The sequence below is a fragment of the Schistocerca gregaria genome, chromosome 2 (assembly GCF_023897955.1).
Source record: "Schistocerca gregaria isolate iqSchGreg1 chromosome 2, iqSchGreg1.2, whole genome shotgun sequence".
Taxonomy (NCBI): Eukaryota; Metazoa; Arthropoda; class Insecta; order Orthoptera; family Acrididae; genus Schistocerca; species Schistocerca gregaria.
In genome coordinates, this window is record NC_064921.1 from 522,416,950 (window position 1) to 522,438,308 (window position 21,359).

General features: G+C 39.7%; 1 protein-coding gene across 1 annotated transcript in view; it reads right to left on the minus strand.

The window, feature by feature from the left end:
• The window catches only part of LOC126330110 (carboxylesterase 4A), a 197,063-nt gene that overhangs the window by 119,495 nt on the left and 56,209 nt on the right, over positions 1-21,359 (minus strand). Inside the window, exons 3-4 of the mRNA XM_049996332.1 lie at positions 14,271-14,418; positions 7,105-7,290 (exon numbers count right to left, since the gene is read on the minus strand). Of these exons, the coding sequence (XP_049852289.1) occupies positions 7,105-7,290; positions 14,271-14,418 (334 nt within the window). The remainder of the gene's footprint in view (positions 1-7,104; positions 7,291-14,270; positions 14,419-21,359) is intronic.

Genomic DNA, 21,359 nt, shown 5'->3' on the forward strand with positions numbered 1-21,359 from the left:
CTGTCCTGAAATTGAAAAAGATCCCACATATTTTGACTAACTACTGGCCAGTCTCTCTGATGAATGGTCTGTGTAAGCTGTTCGAATGAATGGTCAACCACTGTCTTTGTTGGTGCCTTGAAGCAAGAAGGCATATATCACAATTTCAAAATGACTTTCAGACTTTCCAGTTCACCACAGACCATCTGGTTTACCTGGAATCAGCAACGCACAATGCTTTCACGCATTGCCAACATCTGATTCCTGTGTTCTTTGACCTACAGAAGGCATATGATACCACTTGGCTATATCAAATCCTATCTATACTGCTTGAGTGCAGTTTCCAGGTCAATTGATCCATTTTTACCCAGAATTTCCTATCTCTCCAACTTTTTTGGGTCCAGATAGGTTCAACTCTCAGCAACCAAGATGTACTGCAAATTGGAGTTCCTCACGGGTCAGTTCTATGTATAACATTGTTCACTATCTTCATCACTGATATCATAAACGCCATGGCCCCACAGTCTCTCCATCACATTATGTGAATGTCTTTACCTGTATTATGCCTCTGCATCACTGTGCATCACTGAGCACCAACTTCAGGCAGCTATCTGGAGAGTCCATGACTGGACCCTGAATCACAGCCATCAACTTTCTCCTGCAAAGTCACGTGTTGTGCATTTTTTCCAACTACGGACTGTGCACCCACACCCAGAAGTTTATCTTTGTGACCAGTTACTTGAAGTTGTTGAAGCTTTTCAGTTCTCAGGTAATTTATTTGACAACAAGCTAACTTGGCTGTTGCATGTCCGCTGGCTCAAGGCAATTTGCATAAAGAGTTTTCTTTGTAACTCATCATGGGGTGTGGACAGCATAGTTCTGAGCTTTTACAAAGCACCGATTTTATCCCGTCTGGACTACTGATGTGTTGCCTATGTTGCCTATGGGCAGCAGCACTGTGCTGGACCCTGTTCACTATAATGGCAAGTGATTGGCAATGGGAGCCTTTCATACAAACCCTGTTGACAGACTCCTGGCAGAAGCCATTGTCTCACAGCTGTAGGTTAGCTGACAGCAGCTTCTGGTAAATTATGCAGCCACAATCTGTCAGATGCCTACTCACCCATGTCAACTCTGCTCCTCAACCAACAATTCAGGCTGCTTGTGCATCACCCAAAACTGGGTAGACCAGCTGGGATCTGATTTGATACTCTATTGAAGGACCTCCAACAGTCTCCTTTATATTAATGACTTCCCACAGTGGGTAACACAAGGAGAAACAGAAGAACGACAGGAATATTAAATGTAAAAGCTGAAAAGGCACTTATGGAGGTTCACAACTGGTCAAATAACAACAAAGTAACCCTTAATGTGAAGAAGACTAATAACATAAACTTTTATACAAAGAAACAACCGAATATAACACAACTTAAAGTTCAAAGTGAAACTGTAGAGTGTGTAGCCAGCACAAAATTTTTGGGTATGTATGTTGATCAAGAATTAAAATGGGATGAACATATTGGGAAAAAAATTAGCACAGTATGCTATGCCTTACGAATATTAGTCACTGTGTGCAATAGTTCATGCCAGAGAATGACATACTTTGCACACATACATTCTATAATAAATTAGGGCATAACATTCTGGGGTGCAGATGCCCAAAATGTGAAATATGTGTTCAGATTGCAAAAACAAGCTATCAGAATAATGAGCAAGAGTCACAAAAGAGCATACTGCTGTGAGCAATTTAAAAAGTGGGGTATTCTGACAATCCCAAGTGATATATCTTGCAAACTACAGTTTTTATTCACAAAAATATTGAGCAATACTTAGCAAACAGCTGCATACATTATCACCAAACCAGAAACTGTAATTGCTTGTACCTAGATGTCAAGATATACAATAAGTTACCAAAAGAAATCACAAGCATAAAGGAACTCTGTAAATTTAAAGCATTCCTTAAAGAACATTTATTAAAAAATAGTTTTTATTCGATTAGAGAATTCATGCAGCATAAAATTGGCATAAATAAATAATCAGGTTAATCAATTATAAAATGGAAATTCTAGATTGTAATTTACCCATCCAAGTATTAAAGGAGTCTTGTGATGTATTTCTTTTGATTGAAGCAGGTTCTTCTGCAGTATGTAATTCAATGATAAATTGTGTGTGTAATATTCAAAGACTTACCAAGCGGGAAAGCGCCGGCACACAGGCACAATGAACAAAACACACACACAGAATTACTAGCTTTCGCAACCGATGGTTGCTTCTTCAGGAAGGAGAGGGAAAGACGAAAGGATGTGGGTTTTAAGGGAGAGGGTAAGGAGTCATTCCAATCCCGGGAGCGGAAAGACTTCCCTTAGGGGTGTCTGTGTATGTGCGGATGGATATATGTGTGTGTGTGTGCGAGTGTACACCTGTCCTTTTTTTCCCCTAAGGGAAGTCTTTCCGCTCCTGGGATTGGAATGACTCCTTACCCTCTCCCTTGAAACCCACACCCTTTCATTTTTCCCTCTCCTTCCTTCCTTCCTGACGAAGCAACTGCCAGTTGCGAAAGCTTGTAATTCTGTGTGTGTGTTTGTGTGTTTTGTTCATGTGCCTGTCTGCCGGCGCTTTCCCGCTTGGTAAGTCTTGGAATCTTTATTTTTAATATATTTTTCCCATGTGGAAGTTTCTTTCTGTTTTATTTACATCGTCATTATATATATATATATATATATATATATACTTACCAAGCGGGAAAGCGCCGGCAGACAGGCACATGAACAAAACACACAAACACACACACAGAATTACGAGCTTTCGCAACTGGCAGTTGCTTCGTCAGGAAGGAGAGGGAAAGACGAAAGGATGTGGGTTTTAAGGGAGAGGGTAAGGAGTCATTCCAATCCCGAGAGCGGAAAGACTTCCCTTAGGGGAAAAAAAGGACAGGTGTATACTCGCACACACACACACACACACACACACACACACACACACATATCCATCCGCACATACACAGACACAAGCAGACATATTTAAAGGCCTTTAAATATGTCTGCTTGTGTCTGTGTATGTGCGGATGGATATGTGTGTGTGTGTGTGTGTGTGTGTGCAAGTGTACACCTGTCCTTTTTTTCCCCTAAGAGAAGTCTTTCCGCTCCCGGGATTGGAATGACTCCTTACCCTCTCCCTTAAGACCCACATCCTTTCGTCTTTCCCTCTCCTTCCTGAAGAAGCAACCATCGGTTGCGAAAGCTAGTAATTCTGTGTGTGTGTGTTTGTGTGTTTTGTTCATGTGCCTGTCTGCCGGCACTTTCCCGCTTGGTAAGTCTTGGAATCTTTGTTTTAAATAGAAAGAAACTTCCATATGGGAAAAATATATTAAAAACAAAGATTCCAAGACTTACCAAGCGGGAAAGCGCAGGCAGACAGGCACATGAACAAAACACACAAACACACACACAGAATTACTGGCTTTCGCAACCGATGGTTGCTTCTTCAGGAAGGAGAGGGAAAGACGAAAGGATGTGGGTTTTAAGGGAGAGGGTAAGGAGTCATTCCAATCCCGGGAGCGGAAAGACTTCCCTTAGGGGAAAAAAAGGACAGGTGTACACTCGCACACACACACACACACACACACATGGTATGTGCGGATGGATATGTGTGTGTGTGTGTGTGTGTGCGAGTGTACACCTGTCCTTTTTTTCCCCTAAGGGAAGTCTTTCCGCTCCCGGGATTGGAATGACTCCTTACCCTCTCCCTTAAAACCCACATCCTTTCATCTTTCCCTCTCCTTCCTGAAGAAGCAACCATCGGTTGCGAAAGCCAGTAATTCTGTGTGTCTATATATATATAGCTTGTATTTCATTACCTTATATGACAAAATAATGTACATATGTATGTATAATGACAACATCCATACAAAGAAATTTACTTACGGATGACTAACTAAATAAATAAATAAATAAAATAAAATTAGCCAATATGCTCTTTTCAATGTTTCTTCATTCTTTTACTTATTCCTCTATATTTTATTATCTGCCTCTGCTACTGAATGGTTTTGTCGTATGTTTGATTATTTCATTGTGTTCAGACACTGTCGTTACACAGATTTTACCAGTCTGCTATGGTGAAGTTATGTTCAAAGTTTATAGAATCTGAAGGTTATGTTACAAAAGTGCTGATTACAAGCCATTATCAGAGAGAAGGCTGCTGCGATGTTTTGAAGGAATCTACAGAAATAAGATTCCACTCTCCACTGAACTCAACCACCTATTGTTCAACTGCCACTGAATTTGCACAACCCAGTACCACTCCACATGCTCTGTCTCCAGGTAGACACTCTGACACAATTCAGCATCTTTTGGGGATTCCATTTCTTCTTGAAAAACACTGAAGACAGTTTGTCTAATACATAACAAATTCAACTTATCCCAGACTGATAGTCGAATCAATGGAACCTTTGTTACACAACATTAGAATTAGCTAGTTACACACAATCTGGGGTTTCACCTTGTGTACCAATTGGTATTCCACTCCTTACACATAGTGAGAAATGCTGCACAATAGTAGACTTATTTCTTTAGTGTAACACACACAGCCACTCCACCTGATCATGTGCTTTGGTCAAGTTCAAGTGCAAAAATTAATGACAATTTTTATTTTTCTACTGCCATGAACTGTAATTTTGTATTTTCACTTAGGACACTTCTTTAATTAAAACTGTTATTTTGTATTTATCTTATAAATTACTTACTTTCAAACAGTAATCTTTTATTATCATGATTATTTGTTCATTTGATATTGTTTTGTAGTCATGGGCTATTTTTAAAATCTGTGTATTCAGTTTAACTGGACTTATTTCCTTACATTTGTAATTACATTAATTTGGATTGAAGAAATCACCCTTCAGGTGTTAATTGTAAATGATTTATTAGTTGTTTATAAGATGCATCAATACAATGAGAAGGATCATGTTTTGCAGTTGTCATTTTGTTGTTTTATTAGTCAAACTTATTTAATTTCATGCATTGTTCTGGTTTAAGCTTAAATTTAATCAAGTAGTTGACTTGTCTGCACATTAATATATTTGCAATTTGTTTAACTTTTGTTGGTTCAATTACATAGTTACAATGTTACTTATAGGATGATAATGAACTTGAAATAAATTTGACTTACACTGCTTCCATCTTCCGTGATTACAGTTAAAACAAACTGTCATCTTTCAAAATTCTATTCCATGATAAGGATGATGGGCATAGTGTGTTCATGTCAGACTAAAACAGACTGACCACAGAATGAAATTTTCATTTTGCAGCAGAGTGTGTGCTGATATGAAAGTTCTTGGTAGACTAAAACTGTATGCCAGGTCAAGACTCAAACTTGGAATTTTTGCCTTGTAGAAGTAGTAGTCCTTTCTTCAAGGACAACTAGTTATGCAGGTTTCACAGGAGAGAATCTGTGGAGTCTGGGGGGTAGGAGATGAAGTGCTGGTGGAAGTACAACCTTCAGTTGCTTAATTTTCATTTTGTTCTGTAACTGCAATTTGCATGTTTTGTGACCATGTATTAAATTTAAACAGTTTTACTCAGGTTATGTTTCAAAACTTACAAATCTGGATATGAGTGCTAGATTTTTATAAAGACTGCAGGTGCTTCAAGAAAATCAGGAAGATGATAAGTGCAATAAACTGATGTTACATTTACAATACACATACACACTTACTTCATCTAACGTTATACAATTTGGCGAGTGTGAAGTGCTGATGTATTTCTTGTGTAGATATTATAGAAACTGGATGTAATGAGAAAAATATACAGGATAGGTAAGTATTTTGATTCAGTTAATTATATTTAAATATATATGTAAATGAATGTGTGTGTATTTTTCTTTTTTTCTGGCAAAGGCTGTGGGTGAAAGTTTAATGTGTAAGTGTCTTTTAATTGTGCCTGTCTGCAACTTAACATGTCATCATGATTCTAAGTAGCAACCTATATTTTCGTTACGCTGATGGTATTCCATTCTGGAGTTTCCATTGTTTGATTTAATCTTGAAAGATATACAAACGAATCAGCAGTAGCCCTACAAAAATAGTGTCCTTTTTGTATTTGTTAACTTCTGTACAGCTTGAGTAGAACCAGGTTTCCTCATATCCAAAACTGCTTTTCAATTTTAAATTTGTTATAAAATCTTTACTTTTTTCCATCAGTTGAACTCATTTTTTTAGTTGACACTGGCGTATTTTTTTGTCATTAGATTAAGTGTACTGGATGTCGATAAATACTATTGCTTGCAACATTTCTTATTGTTGTATAGGGAACCAAGGTCCTGATGAAATGTCTTTCAGTTCACTTGCAAGTGTTAAAGCATAAAGGAATTGACAGTCATAAACTGTACAATGAGTTTTGAAAATAAATGTCAGAAAATCAATGACATTGTCTTTCTGAATTAATATACCTTTGCCAGTCAACAGTTTTTCAGGAAACAAAAGAACTATGTCTACAATAATCAGAGAAAACCTTCCAGTACCATCTGCACATCTTGTATGGACATGCAGTGAGTGATATTCAAGCCAAAACTGACCTATTCAAATACATTTTGTAGCAGACTGTTGTCCAAGTTACTGAGTCAAGTGTTGTGTGTTTGTAGTACATGACTTTGCTTCATATGAGTTTTATACGTTTTGCAACCAGTTTATACAACTGAGACTTCTTTTACGACACACCCAAAATCTGTCTTTTGTTAGTTACATGCTTTCCCACATCAGTGCCTCAACTACCTCTTCATCCACTCTAAATGTTCCCTGCTTTACAGTCCTATGGATCTAAGGAAACCATAGCTTTTCCTGTATGTGTCTCTTTAGCAGTATATTAAATTTCATATTTGCATCCACATTATTCTGTGGACTAATTTTTGTACTTTCACTACATCTTCTAAATTTATTGTTTTTCTTTTTAAACTAAATATGAGATAGCATTTCTATTGTCAAACACTACCCGAAATCTAAAGATCAGCTGCTGTGTGAAGACCGTGATTTCTGTGTAGCTGTAGCCACTGAAAATGTATACCTTATCTAAAATAATGAGAATTTAAATGAAAAATTTATTGTAACCAGTGAAACACTCCGATCAGAACAATTACCTTGTGATATCTTGGACAGTGACAATAGTATTGCACTGCTAGCTCCAGTGCCTTGCCCACATGCTTTAATAAGATCTGGATTTCCTCCAAAGAACTTGATGTAATCACGAACCCAATCAAGAGCCAAAGACATATCAAAAAGTCCAACATTTCCTGGGAGTTCTTTAGATGCACCACTCAGAAAACCTGTGAAGTAGGTCTTGATTAATTTAATATGGCATGACGAAATGTAATAATATAACTATTACTTTAATAATAATAATAATAATAATAATAATAATAATTCCAGGATGAAAATCAAATGGAACCTAGGTAAGCTGTCTGGCTTTTGCAGATCATTTTACATTACTTTTGTAGAATATCACAGATGCAATGACCTAACCAAAACAGAGCAAGACTTAAAAAAATCTCGTTCATAGAACTCATGGCAAATTTAAACTGAGTGTACTCAATATACAGAAGTACAAGTAGATTAAATAGAAATGGTCAGACAGTTAGGTCCTTTTAGAATAACTAGAAAATGTATTAGAAAGATCTGTAGTGGATGAATGAATCAGAAATTGAAAGTGCATATGGCTTAACTTAGAATGTCTACAACAAGAGATTCACAAAACTAAATTATTATAAAAAATGATAAGATGAGAATGTGAGTGTGCATGTAAATGCTCAACAGCATTTATTTGTTTATCTTATGGCTTTTCAACAAACCAAAGAAAAAAAAATCATGTAATGTAGCTCATAACATACACAATACAAAATCTATTAAAAACAAAGATTCCAAGACTTACCAAGCGGGAAAGCGCCGGCAGACAGGCACATGAACAAAACACACAAACACACATACAGAATTACTAGCTTTCGCAACCGATGGTTGCTTCTTCAGGAATGTGTATGTGCGGATGTATATGTGTGTGTGTGTGAGTGTACACCTGTCCTTTTTTTCCCCTAAGGGAAGTCTTTCCGCTCCCGGGATTGGAATGACTCCTTACCCTCTCCCTTAAAACCCACATCCTTTTGTCTTTCCCTCTCCTTCCTGAAGAAGCAACCATCGGTTGCGAAAGCTAGTAATTCTGTGTGTGTGTTTGTGTGTTTTGTTCATGTGCCTGTCTGCCGGCGCTTTCCCGCTTGGTAAGTCTTGGAATCTTTGTTTTTAATATACAATACAAAATCTTATAAATAAACATGTAATGTATTTATGTAATCCATCAACTTTGGAGTTGCCAGCAGGAGGGCTTCTGGTTTACCATTACATGATCTTGTGGAGCATTCTTCTGTAATGTGTCTGATAATTTATGGTTCTCTGCAATTGCAACATGGGGATGGTTGCTTGCCCCATTTGTGTAAAAATATGCACATGTCCCATGTTGAGTTCTAAATCTGTTTAGCATTGGCCATGTTTTGTTTGAGAAGTCAAGTGGTTTTCTGTTGGTAAACAGCGTAGTATTATTTTGTTGTCCAATCCATTCTCAATTCCATACATTAATAAGTTGAAATCAGTGATCCTTCCTGTTATTGTTGGTGGTCATCTAGACGAGAGTCAGTTATAGCTTGCATCATTGATAACTTGATGTACTGACTGGTTTCTACTATCCATGACATTTTTGTGCACCTTGATGAGAGCATTTATGCATCATAGTTGACAGTGTGGAATGTTGACTAGTATTGGCTGCCATTCTGTAGGTGTTTTGTTTTGATAACAAGAGTAATTATTCTCATGGTGCTATGTAGATAGACATGTATATTCCCTGCCTACGGGCTGTTTAGCCAAACTGGTGCACAATATTTAACAGTTCAGAAGACCCAGAGCAGAAAAGTGTAGGCCTCATATGGATGCTCCCCAGGTTGTACCATAGAGCTTTCAAACGATGTTGTTGATTGTTTTCAGTTTTTTCTATTGGATGTCCTCTGAAAGGCTCAGTTGTATTGTGGGTCACCCCAAGTACTTTGGTGTTTTATTGTGAGTAGGTGTAGCGTTTTTGAACTGTATGTTGAGTTTCCTTCCAGTGAGTTTATTATTCAAGTAGGAACACAAAACATGCTTTTTTGTGGTGTTTTGTTGGAGCCTGCATTGGAAAAGAAGTTTTCCACTACATCTAGGCATGTCATTAAGATTTCTTCTGGTTATTCAATTGAGGTACATATTGTAGCAAGCACCCATCATTGGAAACCAACTTCCTAGATTGTATTTTTGATATATCTACAATGCAAAAGCTGAAAACAAGTGGAACAAGGACTGATACCTGTGATAGACTGTTTTTTTTTTTTAATAATTTTCTTGGGCAGCTGATCTAGGATCCCATGACTGCTTGGAACAGTCAATTAGATTAGATGAGCAACTGCTTTGCAAGGAATTATGTGAAGAAGCTTGTATATCATGCCTTCTCTACACACTGTATCACAGGCCATTGATAAGTCAATGAATGCAGCTGTAGTTTTAAGTTTTCTCTGAAATACTGCCTCGATGTAAGTGATGAATGGCAGAACCTGATCTGTGCAGCTTTGTTTTCACTAGAAGCCTGCTTGTTCACTGAGATTGCTTCAGGTAATCTTGTACTAACTCTATTCTGGTTAAGCTGTTCTAGTTGGTTGAAGGCCACAGATAGTAGGGCTATTGGTCAGTAGCTCTTATGGCACCAATTCATTTTTCAGATATTAACATATCAAGCATAGCTGAATGTTTAAATTTTTGTTGTATATTGCCCTTCTGCATAATGTCTGTGAAGAAATGAGCCATGAATACTTTTGTGTATTTGCCACAGTTTATTAGGAATTTAAAGTTGATATCGTCAAATCAAGGAGCTTTACCTGCTTTAACATGTTTAAGTGCTGTTAGCATTGTTTGGTTACTGTGTTTTTTTTTTTTCTTTAAGAGCTCTGAGTTCTCTATCAACCATGACTGAATGTGCTTTGTCTTTTGCTCTCCTGTTTAACAGTGAATTACATGGTAGATAGAATGGACACATGAGAAAGAAGAATTTTAAGAAAAATAACAGGTGCCATACAAACAAATGATAAGAATTAGAAGTAAAATAAAAATACATCAGAATATCCAGAAAACATCAGCAGTGATGACAAAACAGATATTGATCCTAAATGTCATCTGAGGCTTTCCTGGCATATATGCTGCTTCCAAGGTTCTTGGAATCCATCAGAACCACCTGACGTTGACAGTTATTTGCTGAAACACTGTGGACCTTTGACGATTATATGTGGCAGTACACCTGGAATCTTGGAAGCCGGTATTGACTCTACTTGGCAAATTTTACAGCATGAGTGGGGACAGATCAACTGAACTATTATCTTAGGTATTTGAAGTCAGCACTAGCCTGCAACAAAGAGCTCAAAAAACATTTGAACATAAATGATATTCAAGAACACTGACAGCACTAGGCTACAACTGAACATCGGCGAAGAATCAGCTTTGCGAGGCCCCTTTCACTTTCCAGTCAGAAAGAAAATGTTCAATTAAATGAGCTGAATTATACACTAATAATAATTATAGCTATACAAATTTTATTATTATTATATAATATGATTACTGCAATAACAAAAATTATATTAAACAAAAACCCATTAAAATAAATGAAACTTCCAGCTTTTTGCCTCACAAATTTTTTTTAAAGATTACTTCATTGTTAATACTAGCCGCTATTTCCACTTCAATTGATAGTACTGACAACACAGGTAGTCTTACTAGGCACATCATGCTTCTTTAGTATGTCTTAATCAATTTTAACTTTGAAAAACTTGTCTTGGCAGAAGCTGTACTGACAGGAACTGTAAGCATTATACTGATTGTTATGTAAAGATTTGGATGTCCTTCTTCCAAATTATTTTCTAGTATGTGCTGGATAAGTTGTTTTGCATCTATGATTGAGTCCTGTAGGTCAGGTTTTAAAAATGGAGTTCCTCATACTGTTCTAAAGGCTGTATGCTGCTATTTGCACCGTCTCGAAGTATATTGTACCTAAATCATTAAAATGTCTAAGAATGTCATCCTTAGATACCAATTTCAAATAATTCAGATCATAAATAAAGCCAAAATTTCAAAATATTAATTGAGTGCTTTGAATCGACATTCAGCGTTGGCTATTATAGTGTCTCTAATTTTGTTAAAGAAGCTAATTTTGTACTGCATTTCAGCAGATTGCATAGGTTCATCAGTTTGTTATTCATAACCGAATATTCATTTTTTCCATGCTATTCTTTTGTTTTTAAACTGAGACTGATTTTCGCAACTGCATCTTTCTACAAACAATCGAGTTTCTGCCACACTTGTTTGAAATGCTGTGTTCTGGAATTCTTGAATCCAGTCATAAAATGAACATCAACCATCAATATTGACTTTCAAGTCCACTTGAACTGATTGCCAAAGTTTACTTATATTGCTGACACACAGTAAAATCTCAACCGCATGTGTATTGCAACAATAAACTCAAGGTTAACATTTCCTTCAAGACTGCTTCACAGTTGCTAAGAGTTTTGGAATCATCAGTTCTATTTTTCAGGTCAACCACACTTTTGCTGACATCATCAAATTGCAAAAAACATTGCTTTTGCAGCTCTGATTCTACTTTCCCATCGTGTTACAGACAGAGGTTTTAATTTTGTTTTTGTAAGATCCCAACACATGCTTGATTTTGTAAAAAGCTCAAAAACTTTATTGATGAAGCCAAAGACCATTTTAACTGTTGTAGAAGTGTTAGCGACATCTAGCAAAAGCAAATTCCAACAATGGCATCACCATGGTGTGAACAAGCTTGTGGATTAATACTGAGTATTCTTGTTCTAACACCTTTAGTAATGCCAACCATACTGGCACCATTATCATATCCGTGTCTCAACAGTTTTGGATGTCTGGTCCATTATTTTCTAGTTCCTTTAAAGTGGCATCTCTTAAATACTCTCACATTGTTTCTGCGATGGCAATAAACCAAACAAAATATTCCTCTATCTCTCCAGTTGAGCAATTAAAAAATCTTAATATTATTGACATTTGTTCACACAGCTCAAATCCCTGGTACAATCGAGCAAGAAGGTATAATATTTTGCTCATTTGACTGTTTATAATTTTGTTGATAGTAATTTGGACATTAATGTAATTAATTAATTTTGTATGTTGTGGCTCAGATAATGCTGACAAAGTTGCTTTTCATTAATATGTTGCAAAGTGCTCTTTTAGTGATCATATTTGGATAACAACTTAAATAGGTCTATAATATTTCCACTGTTTCCGCTATAGTTCTGATTAAGGGATTCTCAATGCCCTTTAAATGCCATACTGTATGAAGCTAAGTATTTTATAATATTGACCAATATTTGAAACAAATTATATCAATACTTTTGTGATTCCCTAATCAGTCTCTCATTTTCCTTATCTAATGCTTTTCCTTATTTGATTCCTTTACAGAATTCCATTTAACATGCATCTTTCTTTAATGTGGCGATCAGCTTCCTCTCTAAGTATATAGTTTAATAATTTATTTTACAAAATTCTTTTAATTTGTATGAACGACTTTACAACAAAAAAGTCTCCTTCGAGATCCATGTGTTACTGCCATCTAGTGCACATATGCTGATTCATGGCAGGTATATCCTGCATGAATTGTGTAATGTAATAGGCCTATCAGAACCAGTCTGCAGCTGCATAGTTGTACACCTTAGATGCATCTTGTAATGGGGCTTAACTGTCATAATGTTGCCAGACAACCCTAGATAAATACTATTACAGTCGTATGGAAATAGAGATGGACAACTAAGCAGCTAAAATTTTAACAGCTTCAACAACTTTTTTGCAAGGCCCCCACAAGCACAAGGCCATCAACAGTTGCTGGCACCTAATGCCGCCACTGTTCAAGAATCAGGAATAACAGAAAAATTGCCTTTAGAAATAAACAAAACTTAGAAGGTAAAATGTATTTGGGAACAAAACTATCAGCTGTACAGCTTGAAGAAGGAAAAGGCAGCATGAAAAGAAGATGAATACTGGAATAACTAGAAAAAAACAAAGAAAGAAGATGAAATGATGCTGGGCTGTTATGTTAGCTGAACAATACAAAATTAATAACTTAAAAGTGACAATAGCATGGCAGTGGAACTCTGTGACGGAAATAACAAACAAAAAATAAAGAAAGGCAAACATTCATTGCAAATGAAGGATGCATTGCACATAGGTATTCTTATTAGATCAGAAACATCCAGCAACTTTCAAGCATTCACTCTTTTTCTGCTATAAGTGCATACTGTCTATCACTCACACACAGATTCGAGGCAGCACTGGCTGTTTAGGAATAGGTGCACATGAACGTGGATGTGGCCATTAGAGGAAAAAACTGGGATATGAGATAGGGGGAAGGAGAGAACAGTGATACGCAGAACAAGGAGAGAGCTGGAAAGGATGGACAGGAGTGGTGATGAGAGAAATGGTTCTCAGTGGATGCTACAACACCTTAAATACCTTGTCTGTTTCAGATTTGTAGATGACATCTTCATGAACAGCACCCATGGTGAGGCAAGCACATACATAACAGCTTTTGTAGTCTGATGTGCATGACATACTTGAAAATTCTGATATACTTTTCAATGCAGTTTTATTTGCACAGATCAGTCAAGTTCTATAAATATTATATTTAGTCAATTAAAAATTTTTGCAATTCTCAAGCTTGAAAGCACTTCTTATTGTTACGTTACCCAATATATATGTTCACTTGATAATATTATGATAAGTATAGACTGCTACTCACTCTACAGAGGATAGATTGAGTTGCGGACAGCCACAATGAAAAGATTGCTATACATTTAAGCATTCAGACAAAATTCGTTTTCCAAAAGTAAAACACACAGACACATTCACACAAGCATAACTCACACATTTACAAGTTGGCTGTCTCTAGCTGCTGTGGCTGGACTGAGGACAGCAATTGTGCCTGATGAAAGCAGCAATGCAACATGAATGGTGGGGATAAGGAGGAGACATGGGGTGGGGAGGGGGAGGGACAGCAATATGGTGGGGAGGAGGGGGAGGGAATGTGTGGTACAGGTAAGGGGATATGTACGTGGAGGATTTGCACTAGTGAAGATGTAGAGCTCCTTTGTTCCTTTGCTGTAGACAAAGAGAAAACTGGCACAGTAATACCAAGGAAAAAAACCTCAAAGATGTGACTCACCCAATGTTCCAAGGCGATATTGTATAGTAACAACTACTACATTTTTATTCAATAGTGGTGTAACTCCATATTGAGATGCTGAGCCACGGCGGTAACCACCACCGTGAATCCAAAACAGCACTGGTAAACCTCTACTTCCATCTGGAAGCTGGATAGAAAATGATGATTGTTGATATACATGATTTGATTGGTGTCATTTATAGTTTATTCAGAAAAATACACAACTGATATTAACTGGACAGAGACTAGCTGCAAATGACCAATTAATGACTATATCACCACTCACTGATGCTTAGCAGAGACTGATTAATAAAGACATAAAAGATACAAATTACTGGCAATATTCCTACAGCTTTAGAAATGGAATTATTTTGATTGACTGTAGGTAAGATAACTTTAATTGGGTTTAGCACTACTGTATTATGGGTAGATTTATAGCAATGCAGATGTCTCCTGTGTTTTCAAAGTAAGTCCACCAACACTATTAAAAAAATTATTTCTGAAGTATTTGATTTACCAACATATTTTTCCATTGATGGTACACACACTTTTCATAAACAGAAATATTAGGGGTACTTCTACAACTTTAACATTCTCAAATTTCTTATGAGAACATTCCTAGGTAGTGATATTTTGTAAACTACAGATTTTTGAGAGATGGCAAAATCAAGTGCAAGTCGTGCATTACACTACAAAGATTAGAAAATGCCTCCCATGAAAGAATTTTGACATTACATGTAAATACTATACTAAGATTAAACAATGGAAACTCTAGGTTGGAATATCAACAATGTAGGAAAAGACAGATTGCTACTTCCTGTAAAGATGACACATTAAGTAACAAACAAGCATAATTAAAAGATACTTACACATAAGCTTTATGCCACAACCTTCATCAGAATAAAAAAGAGAAGCAAACACCCTATGCATTCACACAAGCAAGCACACCTCACACACACACATGACTGCCAACTCCAGCACCTTGCACCAGAAAGCAACTGTCATATGGAATAGAAGCAGCACTCTGGAGGGTGTGGGGAGCAGGAGGGATAGCAGTGTAAGGGTGGGGGGAGAGAAGAGTGCTGTCTGGTGGAGTGTGCAGGGACTAGACTGCCAATAGGCACAGCTTCAGGAGGTTGTGGGGCAGGGAGGTGAGGAAAACAGAGTGAAAAAGCAGAAGAGCATGGAAAGATGGTTGGTTGGTTTATTTGAGGGAAGTGACCAAACAGCGAGGTCATAGGTTGCATCGGATGAAGCAAGGATGGGAAAAGAAGTTGGCCGTACCCTTTCAAAAGAACCATCTTGGCATTTGCCTGAAGTGATTTAGGGAAACCGTGGAAAACCTAAGTCAGGATGGCCAGATGTCGATTTGAACTATTGTACTCCTGAATTCAAGTTCAGTGTGCTAACCTTTACGCCGCCTGACTCAGTTAGGGAAAGATGCGCAGGTGCATTGGCAAATGGCTGCAAACAAAGAGGGCGGGAGATGAGAATTGGGAGTAGGTGATAGGACAAAGGGGGCAGAAACTGTTGGGATGGGGATAGTACTTTAACAAGTTGAGCGTGAGATAATAAAGAGCGCTCTGTTTTCACCATCTCCCTTCCCCACAGCCTCCTGATGTTGCACCTGTTGGCAGTCTAGTCCCTGCACACTCTGCCAGACAGTGTCCCCTCACCTGTACACTGCTATCCCCCCCCCCCCCTCCCTCCACCAGACTGCTGCTTCCAGTCTATGTGAAAGCTGCCAGACATGTGATGTGCTTGCTTGTGTGAATGAGTGGTGTGTGTGTCTTTCTCTTGTTCTGACAAAGGGCCAAAAGCTTATGCATAAGTGACTGTCTGCAACTTAATGTGTCATCCTTATGGTAAGTAGCAATCTATCTTTTTCTACACTGTCTATATTAGGATTAGTCATGAGAATGCAAGAAATGGAGTTGCTCTTTATTTAGTTGAGACATAAGGGCAAGTGGAGTCATTTCAGCTTGCTGCATTTCACACTGCTTGTACATGACCATAAATAATCCTATTCTGCTATCATATCATACATCACGCATCATTACCTCATTACAAATTTCATACCATATGAACATCTACTGTAGGAACAATCAGTAGTATTTCAATCACCAATTGCTTTTTAAATCAGATTACTGAAATACTGAAGCCATTACAGAGATACTGTAAGAACCTTTGCAATATACATGAGGGAATCTTGCAGAATATAGTCTGTACTTTTCATATTATGATATTGAATTCATTCTTTACCCATGTTATTTAAACTATTTCAGTTCACATTTCATCAACCCAGTACATTCTTACAATCCTTCTATGACACTACATTGAAATTCTCTACCATGTTCATTCCCAACTGCTTCACTTTCTGTGTCCTTTAAGAATTTATATTATAGTTTTCATGCTTGATTTTTTGGTATTTGAAGAATGTTCACTAAAAAGGAAGCCATTACCACTGTCTGCCTTACCACACATATCTTAAATAAGCCTTCTTATGTGACTTCACTCCATTAATGTTGTTGCTGTCATGAGTCTGAAGACTAGTTTGAAGTGACTCTCCATGCTAGTCTACCATGCCCAAGTCATCTCAAATCTGCATAACTACTGCATCCTACATCCATTTAAACCTGAGTACTGCAGTCAAGCAGGGTCTCCCTCTAAAACTTTAACCCCAATGTGCTGTCCCCCTATCACCAAATTAACTGTTCCATGGCGCCTAAGAATTAGTCCTATCAACCTAAACTTTGCCTTAATCATATTGTGCTGTGAAGTTTTTTCCCCTCCAGTTCAGTTCAGTATCTCTTTGTTACTCAATCAGTCTACCATTTAATCTCCACCATTCTTTTGTAGCACCATATTTAAAAGGCTTTTCTTCTCTTGTCTGTATTTTTTATTGTCCATGTTTCACTTCTATATAAAGCTACACAAAAACTTTCAGAAAGTATGTGGTAATTTAAATTTATCTTGGCCTAACAACCCACCTCAGCTTTGCACAAGTAGTGCTAAGTATCAATGGCCAGATGACTTGTTGGCAAAATGATCAAAGTGATACTTTTGTTGATGGACTTCTATGTACAGTCTTGATAAGAACTCAGTGAACAATATTAGACAGCATCACTTTCATATACATGAGCTAACATGAGGCTCAAACAGCTGTACACTATGCTCAACTGGCAAAGCACACTGAATAGGAGGGTTTTGGGGTCCATGTGTGGCGTGCAGCGCCGTAAATATCGATATTTGTAAAGAGTGTAAGTGTGCTATCTTTGAGATGGAGAGTTTTGGAGGATGTTTTCCGCTAACGGGAGTTAGCCTCATGGACTTGTATCGGTGTAGACGTGAAGTGCTAATAAATTGTCATATGAGAGAATACTAGTTATTTACCTACAACTATCACCCAATTCCCTCACTGGTGACCCCGTTTTGTGTAATACGCGTTCAAGTTACGGCACGAAGTGTTATTTACGCGCCTACCGCGTCGGTTTTCTTTTCGCGATCGCGAGGGCCGGTGTTTTAGCTTCAGACAATGGCCTTTCAGCACTCACCGCCGCCCGGATCTCAGCAACATCTCTCCAGCATCCCTGCCGTCGTAGTGGATATGCCGCGAGATCCTTCGGAATCTTTCAGCCCGAACATGCAGTGGAATTCATCGAGTGCAGCCAGTTTCTGCCAACCGCCAACGGTCGCGGACTCTGGCTTTGTTAGCCTAGACTTTTCCACGTGTTCTCCACAGAGTGTTGTTCGGAACATTCCTACTCCTGTGTCGAACGCACAATTCAATACAGTTCGTGGTGTCGAGCAGAATCTTGCCACTTTGGAAAATCCAGCAGTAAATTCAATCCCGAGCCAGTTCCCGCCACGTGTGTATCCTTCCGCGCCGGTTAGTCAACATGTGCTCAATGCTCGCCAAACAGACAATATCACATCGAGTGTGCATCCTTGTGGACATGTGTGGGATCCTTGTGTTGCTCATAATCAAGTCAACAATTCTGTGCTGGACAGTAATTACTCGGACATTTACAACCACCCCCACCATTCACGGCCGAATGAATACAGAGTGCATAACGGACATTCACCGGCGTACGTAAGTACTAGCGGCTTCTCTCCAAGCTATCTAGTCAATGAGAATGCACATTGTGACTACGATTCTCACACTGTTCGTGCGTCCGTCGCTTCTCAGCCGCCCCCCCGGCGTCAAGTGAACTTTGCGATACCCGCATTACAGGACGCCAATAATTCGGACACTCTATCCTCTTCGTGCTCTACTCCCATCCGAAGAAATAGGTGCACCTCCACAGTGACTGCTGTGCCGAATCTGCCGAAACTACCAGACTTCAAACCCGCTCACCCGGAATTTTGGTTCAACCTGGTTGAGCAAACATTCAATGTCTGTGCTTTGGACGACGACGCGCGCTTCGTGTGCCTCATGAACCACCTTCACGACCGCGTCGATTTAATTTACGATCTGGTCAAAGCACCGCCCCTAGCAGAGAAGTATGCTATGGCGAAACAGACGATACTGGAGCGCGTCTCAAAAACCAGGAGAGAAAACGTGCGACAGCTAATTTACGAAGAGCGTCTCGGCGACAGGTCTCCGTCCCAGCTGTGGCGGTGCATCCATCTTCTCGTCGACGAGCAAGTTATGCCTGATGACACACTCGCAGAAATCTGGACAGAAAAGCTGCCTCTGCCTGTCCAGACTGCAATCTCTGCGTATGAGGATAGCCAGTAAATGAACGTTTACGTGCCGCCGATAGAGCTTACTCCGCCAGGCAGCGTGAGCTCCACGCACTGCATTCTGGACGTGACCGCACTAAGAAGCTCTCCAACACCACGCCCTTGTCTGGTGCTGCTAATAACAAGTTTGTTAAACTAGCCGCCCTACCTGCACCTCCAGCTCCGCCTAACGACAGCGCACCGGCCTCGGTGGAAGATTCTGGGTCGCATACTCCGTCACCTAGTTACTACCCACAGGAGCACAGGCCCGCTCAATCTTACTGTTTCTTCCACGCAAGATTCGGGGAGCAAGCACGCAAATGCCAGTTGCCGTGCTCTTACCCAAACTCCAACCGCAGGTAGGCAGCGGTGCCACCTCCTGCGACATAAACAACGTGCACCATCCAACGTTGCATTCCGTTTTGGACAACAACAGTAAGTGTGGTCGAGTCTATGTCCGAGATTTACAATCGGGTGCACGGTTTCTGGTAGACACTGGCGCAGATGTCTCTTTGCTACCGGCTCGCCTAGCGACCAATAAAGTGCAACCGCACAAAACAGTACTTCGTGCAGTGAACTTGTCTACCTTACAGTGTTCGGGTTCTACACTGTATACAGTGAAACTTTCGCCCGAGTGCATTCTGAAATGGACGTTTTTAGAGTCAACAGTTGAAGAACCTATTCTCGGAATTGATTTCCTCAGGCACTATCAGTTGTCACTAGATTTTGTGAAAAATACTGTGTTTTACCCCCCACTGAACAAACATATTCCTTTCGCTCCGCCGAGTGACAGTTCGGCTAACACCAAACATGTGCGCTGGGCTAAGAAGTGGCCAAACCTATCCTGGACAAACGAGTGGCTAGCGGAGCGCGCCGAGTCTTCGAACTTGCGGATGGAACGTAGGGAAATGCTGTTGCATCCCCGCGACATACATCACGAGTTGACCTCCACACAACAACGCCTCGCGTCACTACAAGCAGACGACTCGTCGGCTACAGACAAGGTTAGTCCGTGCCAATCTGGTGTTCCCGTGCCCGCACACATTAATGACAATGTTGTGAACTCTGCAAACTGTGTCAGCATTCCCCCTTGTAATGACAGTGTATGCCTGTGTGCTCATATTCCATGCGTTTCGAATGAACAGTTAACCTCCCAAGCCCGTGGCAATGAAATACAGCCGTCTGCTGTTAGGCCACACCCACTCGGGCCTACAGCGCGCGTGGCGGCATGGCCCGCTACCAAAAACCAGTGTACCAACCTCGCCCAGGTTAACATGCGTGCGTTCGCTACGCAGCCTTCGAGCGATTGGCACGCCTCAGCGCCACAGCTTTGCTTGCCTGCCACCGCCTGCTCCGCTTCACGGACATCTGACTGTTTTGCCGCGCCACGTATTGCAGTAGTCACTAATGGCACAGTTCACCGGTTACGTCTAACCGCTGGGCCGCCCATATCGCAACGCCTACGCCGCCTCAAGCCGGAATTTATGAAAATTGCAAAAGAAAAATTAGATGATTTATTACAAAAGGGAATAATTGAACCTTCTTCCGGTTGCTGGGCTAGTCCTATCTTGTTTGATCAAAAGAAAGACGGTACTTGGCGTATGGTCGGAGACTATAGGCGTTTAAATGCCCGCACCACCATTGATAAATACCCGGTCCCACACATTGCGGACTTCAATCATGCACTCGCAGGTGCAGAGTACTTCTCTGTTTTGGACTGCAAGCACGCATTTCATCAGATCCCCATGGCTCCGGAGGATATTGAAAAGACTGCCATAACCACTCCCTTCGGGTTGTTTCAATACAAATTTATGCCGTTTGGGTTGAAAAACGCCCCCCAAACGTGGCAGCGTTTCATCAATCAAACCTTATCCAATTTAGACTTTTGTTTCATATACATGGACGACATATTGGTTTTTGCTCATACTTTGGAACAGAGTAAGGAGCGTGTTCAAGTCGTGACAGACACGTTAGCAGCTGCTGGTATAGAACTGAACAATAAAAAGACTCAATTGCACCAGTCATCCGTCACATTCCTAAGTTATGTTGTGTCGTCAGACGGTCTGACACCACCGCAGGACAAGATCAAGCCTGTTCTTGAGATGCCACGCCCCCAGACCTATAGGGAATTACGCAGGTTCATCGGAACAGTTAATTATTACAGTAAACATTTGCCAGCTGCTTCTGCGGTGCAGGCACCTCTCACAGATGCACTCGCAGGCTCACAAACTTCCGGCACCCGCCAGGTCCCATGGACACCAGACATGGACAAGGCATTTAACGAACTCAAACAGCTGTTGGCCTCCGCTGTCACTATTGCTCACCCACGTGCGGACGCGACAATGTTTATCACTACTGACGCTA